General features: G+C 37.2%; 1 protein-coding gene across 1 annotated transcript; it reads left to right on the top strand.

Annotated features, from left to right (window-relative positions):
- Positions 1-8,756: 8,756 nt before the first annotated feature.
- On the top strand, positions 8,757-14,674 carry LOC105053667 (protein MIS12 homolog; the record flags this gene model as incomplete). The annotated part of the gene is given in 7 exon segments (XM_010934921.4): positions 8,757-8,935; positions 9,019-9,073; positions 10,228-10,347; positions 12,226-12,321; positions 12,411-12,549; positions 14,169-14,303; positions 14,394-14,674. Coding segments are annotated over 7 exon segments (783 nt in total), but the record flags the coding sequence as incomplete, so codon positions are not given.
- Positions 14,675-15,530: the final 856 nt, after the last annotated feature.

Raw genomic sequence — 15,530 nt, forward strand, 5'->3', positions numbered from 1 at the left:
TAAACCCTACTTTTCTCCTATGACCGGACGGCCATGGCAACCAACCCAATTAGATTACTTGCTACTTGGATCAAGTATATCTAAATATATCAATTTCAAAATTTAAATTTTGAATTTCAAATTTTAAATTTTAAATTTTAAATTTGAGATTTCAACCAAATTTTAAATTTGAATTTCCAATCTTTGAATTTTAAATTTTGAATTTTGAATTTTGAATTTTAAATTTTGAATTTCAAATTTTAAATTTTAAATTTGAGATTTCAACCAAATTTTAAATTTCCAATCTTTGAATTTTAAATTTTAAATTTTGAATTTCAAATTTCGAATTTCAAATTTTAAATTTAAATTTCAAACAAATTTCAAATTTCAAAATTCAAAATTTAAATTTTAAAATTTAAATTTCAAATTTCAAATTTCAAATTTGAACTTATAGATTACATCTTAATCTACGTATGCATATGTATATCATATTCTAGAACCATGCTTTGATACCATTTGAAGCGAAAATTCAGTGCAATGGCAAAATGATAATTTTAAAATTTTTTCAAAATTATTATTTTACAGTGAAATTATTAATTAATCTCATTAATTAATACTAATTAACCCTACACTAGGATCTAAATATGATACAACAGCATGCATTTAAATTTGAAATTCAAATTTGAAACAGTAAACTTTTTACCGTACTGTGTTCAGAACACATCATCTTTTGCGGGTAGTCGATCACCGCAATCTGATCACCGTCGGTGGGTTCTGATCATCACGTCATAGCCACACTAGTGTCTGACCTCTGTAGATCGTCCACACGAAGCTTCCGTCTGATCGGCTCCTCACGAATGCTAGTTCGTGATTTCACCCTTTTGATGGCTGATGTTGATCGAACTCCTTCGATCGATGTGTGCCGACTCCTCGGATGCTCTGGATCATCTGCACGATTGGATGAGAGGTTGATGGATCTCTCCCTAAAATTTGATGGATTCACGATACTCGTGGCACACCAATCTCACTTCCCGAACCCTAGGTAGAAACCTAGGATACACACCAAAAATCCTGCGCCCAATTTTCTTTCTTTTTCTCTCGGAAGGTTTTGGACCTTCACCTTACGTACAAGGCTTCCTCACGCCCCATTTCTTTCTCAAAATTTTTCTACGCATGTCCCAGCTCCCTATCTCTTTTAAAACAGTTCAAAACGTGTCTTATCTGCGTGAGAGGATAAAGACAAGTGGTTACACATTTAAATTCAAATCAAATTTGAATTCAAACTAAAACCAACTCATCCCTATCCACTTGTGGCATGAGAAGAGAAGGGCATGGACTCTTTGTGCGTGGAAAGGTTTCACGAGAAACTCTTTCTCGTGTGAATTATGTGGCGCACAAGATGGATAAGCTTGAAGGCAAAAGAGATAAGTTATCCATTCAAATTCAAGCACGCTTTGAATTTGAATGGTTAACTAATCAGCTTTATCCATCCATATTGGCGCATAAGAGTGGGCGTGAGAAGGGCTTTGTGTGAGAAAAAAATCACGAGAAGTTTCTTCTCGTGAATTCAAATGGGCGCAGAGATTTAAGGTGGTGCAGGGATTCAAATTCAAATGGTGGTTTGATCTTAATTGAACCAACCTAATCAAAATAGGTTAAGCACAATTAGACTAAATTAAACTCAACTTAATTAGGCTTAATTAGGCTCAATAAAATCTTAATCAAATCAGAAATTGACTAAGCCCAATCCCTGATCAAATCAGGGACCAAACCATCTCGACGATTAGGTCAACTCTTAACCTAATCGGGTCAAACCCAACTGAATTCAATTCAATTGGACTTGATCCAAAAATAATTACTCAATCAAATTGAGTTAATTAGTGATTAAATCACTAATAAAATTTTTCATAATTATTGAGTCCAAATCCGATGGGCAATCGGGTATCAAAGTCCATCAATATGAAATCTTGATCGAAGAGTTCAAATTTCAAATTTAAAATTTGAAATTCAAAATTTTGACCCCGGTACCCAAAATGTGTGGAACTCATGATCAGAGAATCCTAATTCTCAATCATAGAGTCTCAAACACATAAGACTCATAATCAGCCATCAAATCAGAAAGGAACCTCTAATGTGTGTGACCCCGCAGGTTCGAACCTAAGCCGGTAGCACAGGAACCAATTCATGTACTAATCGAAGTGACCATCTAGCAATGGTATCCGACATCTGGATAGGTCAAATAGTTGCAATCGTAACACTCAGAACCTACATGAATATGGTTACTGTATAATTCATCCCTTTTGACCCCTGTGTTTAGGACGACTCAGGGTTAAACTGTCAACCTTGATGAGATCATCCGAATCGTGCTCAACTCAATTAGTCCTGTGACTCCTCACTAGGACTACCTTGGCTAAGATTTTGCTAAATTGAAATATGACTGTACACAGCTCCTAAACTGGAGTGGTCAATCCCATCTTGACACACGCACCGATAAGTCAAGTACTTGACTACACCCAGCAGCCTTCCATCACTGAATTAAAAATTTAGGTAGTCCAGTACTTAAGTGCAGTGAGTTGCTTGCAAGTCACCGTGGTTGTCTCAGGTTGGAGGGACATTTATACCCATATCCCATCGGAGCAAATCTTGACAGCAGAAATAGCTCCGAAGTCGGTCACGTTCAATACAGATGTACCATTACATCTCACCTATATGCCATACCAGTGTCTCCACACTCCTTGGTTATGAGGACAACCAATCCATATGGCACACAACGACCTATGCTCGATAAACGTTGTCGTCCTTGGTAACAACGTATCATTTGGTCGCGAACAGATTTAAGGACTAAGCGACAAATCCTCCTTTATCGAGTCTAAATAGTCCTAAGGACTTCACCACAACACAAGAGTTCATTAGAAGATGAAACATTTGTGATGAAAAAAATACCAAAATAACTTTTATTTATTTATAATTCATGTACTAATACAAAAGGAGCACAACCATCAACAGACTGACGATTGATTTTCGGACACTATTCCCAATAGATAAATCATTAGCTTATAAAGTCTTACGATAAGGATATTATTGGCCCATCATGAGGAAAGATGTGGCTGAACTTATTTGAAGATGTGAATCATGTCAGAAATATGCTAACATACAACATCAACCAGCCGACCAGCTGACATCGATTATTACACCATGGCCGTTCGCACAAAGAAAAATCGACATACTTAATCTTTTCCTCCGATATTTGGTCAGAGAAAGTTTATAGTGGTTGTCATTGATTACTTCACCAAATGGGTAGAAGCTGAACCCTTGGCATAAATCACTGAAAGTAAGATAGAAGTCTTCACTAAAAAATTAATCATATGTAGATTCGATCTATCATACACTATCATCACCGACAATGATCGACAATTTGACAATCAGAGTTTCAAATAGTTTTGTACGAAATTTCATATTATACACAAGCTCACCATAGTCGATCATCCATAGTCCAACGGTGAAGTAAAGGTAGCAAACTGAATAATTCTACATGATCTCAAGATCAGATTGAATGAAGCTAAAGATCTCTAAGTGAAAGAATTATATCCAATCTTATGGGTATATCGGACAACTCCTCGTATACCGATAAGAGAATCTATTTAACTTAGCCTATAGAGCTAAGGCGATAATTCTACTTGAGATTGGATTGCCATCAGTAAGAGTCGAATAATATGATGAGCCGAGCAATTCTGAATATCAGAGAGCTGACCTAAACTTACTTTTGAAAGTTTGACAGCAAGCTCAAGTTCGAATGACAGCATATTGGCAGAGAGTAGCCTGGTATTATAATGCAAAAGTCAAATCGAAGGTCTTTTATCTAGGAGACCTGGTCCTAAGAAAAGCAGAAGTTTCAAAATCTCTGGATCAAAAAAAAATTATCTCCAAACTAGAAAGGACCCTATAGAGTAATCGAGACACTTCGTCCGGATGCATATCGACTAGAAACCCTTGATGGGATGACTATCCCTCAAACTTGGAATGCTGATAATTTGAAGATGTACTATCAATAAAGTTGTTCACATGTATGATATTCAGAATGAAACATTGAAACTTTGAATCTTGAAATCTTCAGTCAACTACAGATCATCTACAAAAATGGCATCAGACCGATAAATAATCGATCAACTTGTACCGACTATATCTCGATTTTTCACTGTAAAAATTGACTTAAGTCAAACGATGCTGTCAAATCGATAAATAATCGATCAACTTATACCGACTATACCTCAATTTTTTATTGTAAAAACTAACTTAAGTCGAATGACTATTCATACCAACTTAGCTTTAACTAAGTGGAATATCATGCCGATGCGATTCCGATCGAGTAGAAAATATACCAACTTGACTATGATCAGTCGAAGGATATTCGACTTATCACCATCTATCAAATACCTAAAGAGTATACAAGCTAAGTCAGCTGACACCTAACTAGCGGACAAACTCTATTACAATTGTTGGTCGACATTCAATTCATCGATTGATGATCGATAATCCGACTATTATTCAACGATATTGACAGTACAAGTGTAAAAAAAAATTTCATACTTGAAATTTTTTTTCATTCATTGAAGAAGAGATTACAAAATTGAACTTATTATCTGATTATAAAAAAAAAATTGCATCGATCACTAGTCAGCTTCTTCTTCACCTTGCTCCAATACAACTTCGGTAGTTAGAGCAGGTTCTAGTACAGTCGGTGCATCTCCATTCGGTGCGGTGGTCTCCTCAGCAACCTCTTCTCTCGAACTAGGGGGACAATGCTGCTCAGATCTAGATTTGGATATAATTTTTCGACTGCATCTCTGTCGTCTTCATATTCGACACAGTACGAGGCAAATCCACCCTCGAGAATTTTATCTTTGTATTCCTATAATTCTTTGAAATTCTCGATGGCCAGATTCAGAGCACCTTTCATCGATTCAGCTTCTTTCTTGGTGGAGGCCGACTCTGCATCGGCCAATGCCAATCTCTCCTTGGCGGTCCGATGCTTTCCGCGCTCCATCTCGAGTTTTTCTATGCATTCACCCCTCTCTCTCCAAAATTGATTGATTGAATGCTTTTTGCTTTTGATCCAAAATTTCAGGGATGCGATGCTCTGTTGAGCCGATCTTAATTTGGCTCTGGAGGACTACAGTTCGACCATCATGTGGGAGATCTCTTTCTGAAAAATCTTCTCCCATTCAGCTGTTGCTTGAAGTTGTTCGATGGTAGCAGCTTTCTCGACATTGGCAACAACGATCTTGTCCATCCATGCCTGACGAAGCTTGATAAATTTTTGATACCCACACTCCAAGGCATTCATATCGTGTGCCAGCTGAAAAAAAAGGATAAGTAAAAAAAAAGGAAGAAAAGTATTGTCAACTTGCCCCAAGCATCGTCGGATAAAAAGAAGAAAAAATTTCAGACACTATCCGATCTTTCCTACTCTCCCTGTTGGTCAGGAGAAGAGCTGTCTCAATGAGTCGTTTGGCCAATGTCGGATTCGCCAAAGCCAACTCACCGATTGAAATTCGGATGTTAAAGAGGGTGGGGAAACCCATCGATGATCCATTGTCGGTGGAAGTAGCCAGCGTCTTTCCCCGCTCTCCGATCGGCGGTCGCTCGCTTGAAACCACCATAAAGTTGATGCTCGACTGCACTCGAGATCGCACCACTTGAGGAATGGCTTGCATAGTTGCAGATAGTTTTGGTTAAGCTGCGACTACAGATTCGGTCCGAATCTCCACTGATGGAGCCGCTGATGGTTCTGGTGCGGTATCTTCATCTCTTAGCATCTCAACTCTAGCTGACGGCACTTCAATTGGAGGAAGCATTGTCGGAGCTGACAATGCTATAATTAGCTCGATGCTGGGAGCTATCATCGATGAAACATCAGACTCCCTCGTCGGTACCGACTCAGAGTCAATCCGACTTCTCTTCATCATTTGGAATGATCCGGCATCGATCGCTACTCTCTTCTTAACAGCATGAAGATAAATGTCGGCAACTAAAACTCGTGCTGTCGATCGCATAGCTACAATCAAAAGACAGAAGTTCAGTACAAAGTTCAGAAGCAAATGAAAAACAAAGCGATTGATTATACTATATCTAAAGAAGTTACCGAACTAAGTCTGGCATCATAGAGAGCCTGCTTTATCATCAGCTCTCGCTGCGCTGGGACTTTCATATCTTTAAGTCGGAGAAAATCCTCCCAATCAATGATGTCGACCTGACTATGTTCATTGGGGCCGATTCTCGAATTATCCCAGGATGAAGGAAAGCCCCAAGAAGATGAAGAAGAAATAAAGAAAATTTGGTTCTTCCATCCATGAATGGATGATAGAAGACAAAAATAAAAGATAGATCCTTCTTCGGATTGAAAAACCACCAACTTTTGACTTTGGGATGAGGATGAAGGATGAAGAAAGCTTGAAAAAGAGAAGGATGAGGGTTGGTTGGAATAAGACGACATAACAGAGCAAAGCTAATAATCAGCCGAATGGAGTTTGGAGCTAGCTGAGCGAGGAAAAGACGGTAATAGTTAAGAAGATTTTGGATGAACTCTGAAATCAAAAATCAAAGATCGGTCCAAAGGTCCTCTACATAGAACGTGATTTGATCTGAAAGAGGAGAGTTCACCCGACCATTCGGATCAGGAGCAAAGAGCTGAAATTGCTCTAGGATACGATACTATTTTTAGAGCCGATCGATATTGGGTCTGGATAAGGAAGAAACCTCCATCTCCGGACCCGAAGGAGAATCATCGATCGGATTCTCTGACTGACTATCTCGAGAAGATGAAGCCTTCACTTTCTTATCCCTACTTGCCATTGAAAATGAAAACCCTAGAAGAAGAAGAAAAGAAAAAAAAACCTAGGAGAAAGAAACGAGAACTTGACCTGGAACTAGAAAATAATGTGAACGGAAAAAGCTCTCAACACCTAAGGTAGAACCTTCTGTTACAGAAGAAAATAACGAATACAAAAATAGAAAGTCCAAAGAAAAGTGACATTATATATATAGGACCCTTCAACGGTCTGCATGAGGTTATTCAAATTAGGACTTTCTCAGATTTTGATACATGATTACATCAAAATCGATCATTGATTAGACGGTTCAACGTATCTACCTTCAGATCATGCCACCTCACCACTATCCATGTGAACGGTATAGAGCCAATGACATCTGGAAACGTGACCGAAATCGACTAATCAGAATCGAATTGTCTGGATTCACCAGATACAGGACTATCTTCTCGAAGTGACACCCTAATGATGATCTCATAGTTGAAATGACAAAATGATTGGAGATCTTTCATTTTTTAAAAAAATTATTAATATCTGCAGTCAAATCGAGGTTCGAGACAATATGTGGCAACTCTCTTCGTCCAAGTATCATACCATGTGACAATCCACATGTCAGACTATCTTGGACTCAAGAATGGGGGGCAACCATTGGGGCAATTTAGTCGACTCTCTCGATTCCGACTTTCAATTGATCTGATGAGCCCAAACTGTCGACTATCAATTGGTTGGCCGACTAACAGTCGGCTATTCTCAACCATCCCAAACAAACTCTGACTCGACAACTTAATTGGTTCTAAACCAGTAATTATCGGCATATCAGAGTTGTCGATCGATGATCATTCGGACTTTCATAATTATCGATATATAGTCAACGTATTTAGACTATCGACATAAAATCGACTTACTAGAAACCATCAGCGCAGAAAGTGCATAATGGTCAGAACATGATCAGTGGCGGGTATAACCATCCGTCCCACGATCACATAATGCCGAGATAAGCGGGATCCACATGTTTAACCGTCACAAACCGTTATCAATAACTTATCTATAAAAGGAGGTAAATGAATAATATTTGGTAAGGACTCTTTGAAACTGAAACTCTATTACTCTAAATATTCATTTGTTGTTCACTACTTCCCACTGACTTAAGCATCAGAGGATCTTTGTCGGACACAATTTCGATCAATGTGGACTTCATTTTGTAGGTGCTCTTCACCAATTACGGGCGCAACAGGAGATTGACTGCAACAGTATACATGCTCGTATGTTTCCATGATAAATTTGTTAAAATATTATGGTCAGTCTCTTGTAATTGTTATACCATATCTAACTTTTTATTTGGCTGAAGACCAATGAGTTTTTTGATGTTAAGATTATAAGAGATATATTTGATATGCAGGATTGTAACTCATGAATGCTATATAAGTTTAGAGGATCCCCGAAAGGCAATTTGGCAATTGGGATCAACAACTTTGAATACTTGACCATAAAGCAATATTTCTTATGCAATCAAAAAAAAAGAAAAAAAAAAGAGCAATAGCTCTTAACCAAATCTAACTCAATTTTATACTCTATGAATCAAGATATTATGTTGAAATTGGATTAGACTAGATTTGGAGAGATACGTTCACTAAAGAGGAGCAAATGAAATTTATACCAGCATTGGAGGACTAACATTAGCTGTTTTGTTTGGCTCCCTATTCATACCCAATATAACTTGGTGTCCATAACCCAAGAATGAAGACTTGGAGTAGTCGTAGCTGACTCAAACCTCAGCCAAGTCCAATAACGCAACCTATTTTTGGGCTTTGGAGTCCAAAAGTTAGGGTTGGGCTGGTTTCAACTTTGAAGATTCGGGAAAGTTTTTTTTTTTCGGTCCGATTCACTTAATACGGTCGAACAGGAACCTGGATCCGGTCCGTTTATTTTAAAAGCCATCTTCGCCTTCCGCCTCTCTCCTCTCTCCTCTCTCCTCTCAGAGTCGCAGCAGCGGTAGCAGAAGAGCAGATGGAGGGAAGCGAGAGCGAGGCGGTGTTCGAGGCCTTCAATCTCAACCCCCAGCGTTTCATCAACGAAGTCCTCAACTCCGTCGATGACATGCTCGACGGCGCCTTCGATTTCTTCCTCCAGTTCCGTTTACCTCTTCTCCTTCGCAGTTCCTTCTCTTCGTGGATTGCCTCCTTGTGAACTCTAATTCGCTCTTCTTTTGCAGGCAAGCGACCGTAAATACGGGTGGGGGCACCGAGATGACGGAGGAATTAGCCCGGGTGAGATCTTTTGTTGCTCCATCTTTCGCTCTTCTTTTTTCCTTGATTAAAACCCTATGGTCGTCTTTCTGTCTGTTCCTTTGTTCTACGACACTGATGTAGATTTTTGATCAGTCAACGTAGTCTTTTTTGCAATGCCGGAAGTGGGTTGCAATTTCTTCGTCGATGCGAAGTGATTTGGACAAACAAGGGTGGAAGAGAAGAGATTGAGATCTTATTACTGCCAAAAAGATTAGTTTTTTTGGTTTCTTTTTCACTTTTAGTCTTTTTGTTGCATGATAATTTTGTTTAAGATCTAATACTTGTTGACAAAGTCATGCAATACTGCCAATGTGAAATTTATCTAGTATAACAATTATTTAGGGAAGAAAAAATGCACTGGTGATTTCAAGTTGGATTTGTGTTTATTGGTCCTCCTTTTGGTTTAGATGAACTCAAGAAGAATGTGATTCGAAACTTCCATGCTCCATAGGAATATTAAAATTACTTTTTGATAACAAACACGCACATATATTTTAGGAAAATGACTTTGTTTGGTCCTTGGACTTATCTTGGTCAAGCTTAGAATTATTAAAGGAAGGGTCCTTGTTCTTATAGGATTCATAATTTTCAACATAATGATGCTATCTGAAATTCCGAAAGAGGGAAAAATCTGCTGTAACTGAAATCCACTTTGCAGATAATACTAAAATTTCTTTAATCTGCTTCTCTTGTCCTCCATCCTCTTTTCTGCTTGATCTTTGTGCTTTCTGGGATGACCAATAGCCTCTTGGAAGTCAGAACATGGTTTTGTTGCTTGTGTTTTAAATTCAGCAAAATAATTAGGAAATGAGATATGAAATTATTTTCAGATGCAGACCTTCCCTGGAGGCCTAACTTAGGACCACACTGCATCATACTAGAGAATGCACAGGCTACTGATTAAATTTTTGTGCACACTAGAGATCCATGTATATACTACGCTGCACCAACACGTAAGCTTATTGATTGACATGATCTAGCATTAGCTGAACTTTCATAAAAAAGCATTGCCATTTGTTATGTTTGTGGATGTCAATACAAATGTTGTAGTTTGACGTAATGAACTTACAAGATTATTTTGCTATTCCCACTGACTGCATTTGTTAGTTATTTAATTATTTTTTGTTTTATAGGGTGTTTCTTCCCTTCGTCACTTGACACAAGCAGTTCTGGACAAGAGAATGGCCATGTGGGAGAAGTACTGCCTTCGACATTGTTTTGCTGTTCCAGAGCAATTTGTTTTGCCTAAAGCTGTAAGGTTCTTTGGATCAGATGGAGCAGTTACTCATTAGTATTATTCTAAAATTAGCCTCCCATCTTTAATCTTTACTACGTGAGATTCATTTCTTGCTGACCGTGAGTTATGAACATTGTTAGCAGTCATACACTTGTAATGGTAAGATAGAAAACCATTTGTTTACTGCAGAAAAAAGACACTGCCATCAAGAGTGGGTATTTTCATGCAAAAGAAAGAATCCTCTTTTTTACTTTCATTTTTTGAAAACAATTGTATGGATGCCTGACCTTATTATGTTCACTTCATGGTAATATATTTCTGTTACACACTGTAGCACTGATAGAACTGTATATTAAAATCTAAAAATGGCAGAAACTGTGGGGTTCAAGGGGAACCTTGTTGATCAGTTGATTGCCTGCACTTCAATCCGGTTGCTGCCATTTTGTTCTTTAGTGGCGTGTCCTTTTCTGGTCTGTGCTGAATGGCCTTCTTCTGTTTGGTGTTTCCTTGGTAATTTGATGGGTTAGATAATCCATTCTCATCGCTTTACAAGCTTATGATATCAAGTATGTTCCATTAATCATGTTGTTTTTTGTTTAAGATCTTCCATTCCGACCAAGAAAATACCTTGTTTTCATCTTTGCGCTGTGATAATTAATCTATTTATAGTCCTTGTCTCATTTGTTTATGAGGTAAAAGAAGTGATAGTATAAATAAGACGAGCCTTAATGTACAATGACATGATATTATGCACTGAAACATCTAAACAATCACCTTTATGACTTGTCTTTAAAATTTCGGTACATCTTTACCCATATGCTTCATGGTTGCTTGTAGGCACTTAAGTCTCCAGGAGCATTTATTGGGTGCCTAGTCACCAATGATGCACTTGTGGTCATTGATTCTTACAAAGTGTCATTTACAGAATCAATACATGTTTGGTCTATAAATATATGCATGTATGCATACAGTATATATGCATGCATGGATTCATGTTTGTATAAAACAATATAAGTTTACCCACATATAACATGTATACTTTTTTTGATGTGTGTGTGTGTATTCTAAATACCTTCATATTACGTGCGCAAGTACTTGTATACATGCATTCAAATGTGTCTTACCAGAAGACTTTCTATGTTTCTCACTACATTATGTGGACTTACATACTTTATGTTTCTCACTATATTATGCTTTACTGTGTGCATCCATGCCTATGTTATCATAAGTTGGCCTATAAAAAATGGCCGTCCCAGTGCACAAGTCTCCTGCCACTGCAAGGCCTAGGAAAGGTCAGATTTATGCAGCCTTATCCCCGAGATTGTTTCGGTGTTTCAAACTCATGACACTTGGGTCACAATGGTGCAACCTTACCATGCACCAAAGCCTGCATGATGTAAGTTGGCCTATGCATAATGAAAGAAAGAAGGATCAAACTGGGGAAAATTTTAGAAAAAATAGACTTATATGGGATGGCAGCGAGATACAAGTATAATCATATCTGACAAGCAGAATTGGTTGTCTTTCTTCAAGATCAGATTACAGGTGGGTGGGGCAGTTTAACTTTGTTAAATTGTCTAATTACAAACCTGTATCTTCATAGTTCAATTGCCAATGACAATCATATATTGATAAAATTGTGAATTTGCTCTATTGGATTTAAAGTTTGGAATTTATGGTAGAATGCTACAAAGCTTGAGGAAAATTATTTGTGTGGCTTTTTTTGTATTCGATATTCTAATATTACTTCTCAATATTGAAATGCTGTTAAGAGAACCCTATATTTAATATATTTTTGCTGCCTGTGGATTTTCTGTCACCTTATTAGAAGTTGAACTGGTAATCTTTCTTTCTATAATATCTAAAACACTTTCCTGGGTTTTTTGTTTTCTAGAAAGAATCTTCTGGAGATAGTTTATTGATTCAAGAAGGGTTATCTGATCCAGAGCTTGACACTCAATTAGAATCTTTGAGAGAGAAGGTTGCAGCTGTAAGCAGACTGCCATCTTTGTGGCCTCAGCTATCATTATAATATCTTCTGGTTTCTTCCTAATCAAAGAGACAAATTGACTGCTTCAGGCTGGAAAGAAATCTGCAGAGTTGCATGCAGAGATGACCTCATTGGAGAAGCAGTCTACTCTTAGCTGTAGCTATGATGCATCTGTTGCTGAGGCACTGCAGGTGTTTGAGGATAACTCTGTGCATGATATGTTTCAAGGTAATAAATAACACGATTTAATTAATTTTGTGGTAGCTTATCCTGCCAATTGTTGCTCTCTTTTTTTTTGTTCTTTTATGTATAAGTATAATAGTAGCAGGAGCCTTCTATCTAGAACAACGCACCTGCTTTGGAGAGTCCTTGAAAATCTAATGCATACCCACTTCTGAAGCACTTCCTTTTAAAAATATATGCTTCCCCACACCCACATGTGCATCTGCTTCCCCATTTGGCAAAAAATTTATTAAATATGAAAATTAATCTTTTTTATCTATTCATTTATGTACAGAGATGATGTATGAAAGTGTTCTACGTCATATTTTAAGATGTTTCAAAAATATGGTGAAGTCATAGATATGTTCCTTGAGGAGTGTGCATTTTTTTCAAAAACTTTCTGATGGACCCTGCAGTTCCTGGGACTGTGACGCACAAACTGTTATGTGATGTTAGATCTTAAGGCTGCTTTGGGAAATAAGATGTTTTCATGACTCAAGCATCAGCATCGAGGGAAAGAAAAAATGATAACATAGTCATACTTATATAAAATAAAGGGATCTTTGCTAGTTTGTCATGCAATCACCATGTGCATCAGATGCCAGATGCTTCCCCTTGAAGGAGGAAAAGTCACCATTGAGTCTAATGGATTTAACAGAGGAGGCAGCTAAAAGTTAGAAATGATGATAAAGGACTTGAATAAGCTTTCTGCACTTGAATATATATACCTGTATAGGTAGAACTGAATATGAGTTAATGGATCACATCTATTGATTGTAATTTTTATGGTTCTTATATAAAGCATGTATTTATCACACTAGGACTCTTAATTAGAATTCATTGTTTCTTATAGTTCTAATATAAAGCTTTATTCATTATGCACTAGTGTATCATGATTGCGCTCATAATTGTGCTTTATCTACCACCAATTTGAGGGTCTAAAATTGGTGCTTCTTGAGTGCTCGATTTGTCATTCATAATCAAATTCCTCTCATACAAAAGTGGGGAAAAACTTATATAAAGCTTTTAGCTTTCCATCAAATCTTATAAAACTCAGGCAAACATGAATTCTGTTCTGCCAGAACTTTTACCATACTGTAACATGTATCAAGTATATATAAGCATTGACATCAAAATGCCGTGTGGTTTAGCATGTTTAATCTTTTAAACAGATGTTTCATTATTTAAGCAGGTACATAGCCTTTTCTAATTGTTAAGAGATAATCACGTGATGCATTTTGAAGCCTACTGTGTGAAATATTTGATGGCTTTCATTTTTACGACCGACTAAAGTTGATTTGGCAAAAAGGATTTGATTTTATGAATTGGAAGTATGAGCCGTTAAATTTCAAATGTTATGGGGGGCAGAAGTTGCAGTTCATGCCTTCCGAGCCAATGCAAGACCAATAGTGATGCAAAATTGGAATAAACTGTATCATCATATGCAATTTGCGAGCTAAGATACCAAAGTGGGCCAAATAGTTAAACATTCTGCATCATTGAGCTATTTTATGTTAACCAATGTGTTATGTATGCTTTGGCCCATCCTGCCTGCTTGTTTTGTTAGCTCCCATTCTTTGGTATGTCAATAGCCTGCTCATGGACCTTGGCATAGTGTTTCACAGAGATAGGGAAAACAGCATCAGAACTGCATCATAAAATGGCACAAGTGAAGATGAAGAGGAGGGAAGCTATGGAGCAAGCAAAGGTTGGGAAGATATATAATTCCAGCAGAGAACAGCCCATGTTGCATGACACAGGTAATTTCCCCCCTGTTTCGATTTTAACAATTGAAAACTGAAAAATTATCGGGTCATGAAATGCTATAAATTCACTGATATGGTTTGTAGGGCTTTCTGCAAGGCTCGAAGATATTGAAGAAGTTTTAAGCATTTTAAGGAGCAAATGATCGTGAATAGCGGGGCTGTATCATAAAGCATGGCTTTCTATGTGTTGTGTTCTCATGTCTGCTGGTGTGATTAATGCATGTTATGTTGTTTGTATAGCAATATTATTGTGTCTTTGGGGAGCATGGTGTTTGTATTTCTGGTGGTTTGATCATGTATTGCTGACATACTTGTAATATTATGACAGCTGTAATAAAGAAAGTTTTTCTTTTCTTCTCTTGCTATATTTGAGAGAAACTAAGAGTTTCCTTTTGAATCAGCGAGGCAACATGGTCTTGCTTCAATGTTCATAAAAAAGCTTTCTTATTTCATTCATCTAGAAAACAGTATTCAATTTGCCATTTTAAGATTCTATGATAGACACTTCCTAGTACTCGAATTATTATTATCAGGTTTCGTTTCAAATTACTTGCTCCAACAGAATATGCAGCGTGGCTTTTTAAGTAAGGTTTTCTAATTAATTACAGTAATGAAAGTGGACTGAAAGATCAGTAATGAAATTATGAAAGTGGATTATTCTTTTCCTATCACTATACAGATTTTTTCGAGTAAGATACGGGGAGGAAGTTTTTGTTAGATGTATGTCTTAGAAATTAATATGACTGACATATTGTAATTAATTTAGGATATAATTTTATACTTAATGCATTGATTTGATCAATAAAAGGATAAATTTATATTTTATTCAAATGTGATGTGTCTTTGAATCGTTCATGAAATTAATTTTCGATACATGTTTTGAAAGTGTTGAGAATTAGAGACATGTATTTAATTTCTAAATGCTTGTGGTCATAGTATCATCATGAGGATGGTGATTGATCTGGATGGACCGACGTACAGATCGTTTCCTTCGGGATGGATGGATCTTTAGTCTACATTGTAGAGATACTGGATGACGAGTATGGGTAGTTATTAGAGAACAACTAGTACTGAGCGTGACTATACGAAAAATCATTTGGATTTCGATTCAATCGTCACTGCTGCTCGCAGTGAGGTTGTTAGAGTTTGATTGACACATAAACATGGGTCTCATGAGTTTTTGTAGTGGATATTGGCGACAGTTGGTCCACTGTAAGAGTA

The sequence above is a fragment of the Elaeis guineensis genome, chromosome 11 (assembly GCF_000442705.2).
Source record: "Elaeis guineensis isolate ETL-2024a chromosome 11, EG11, whole genome shotgun sequence".
Taxonomy (NCBI): domain Eukaryota; kingdom Viridiplantae; phylum Streptophyta; class Magnoliopsida; order Arecales; family Arecaceae; genus Elaeis; species Elaeis guineensis.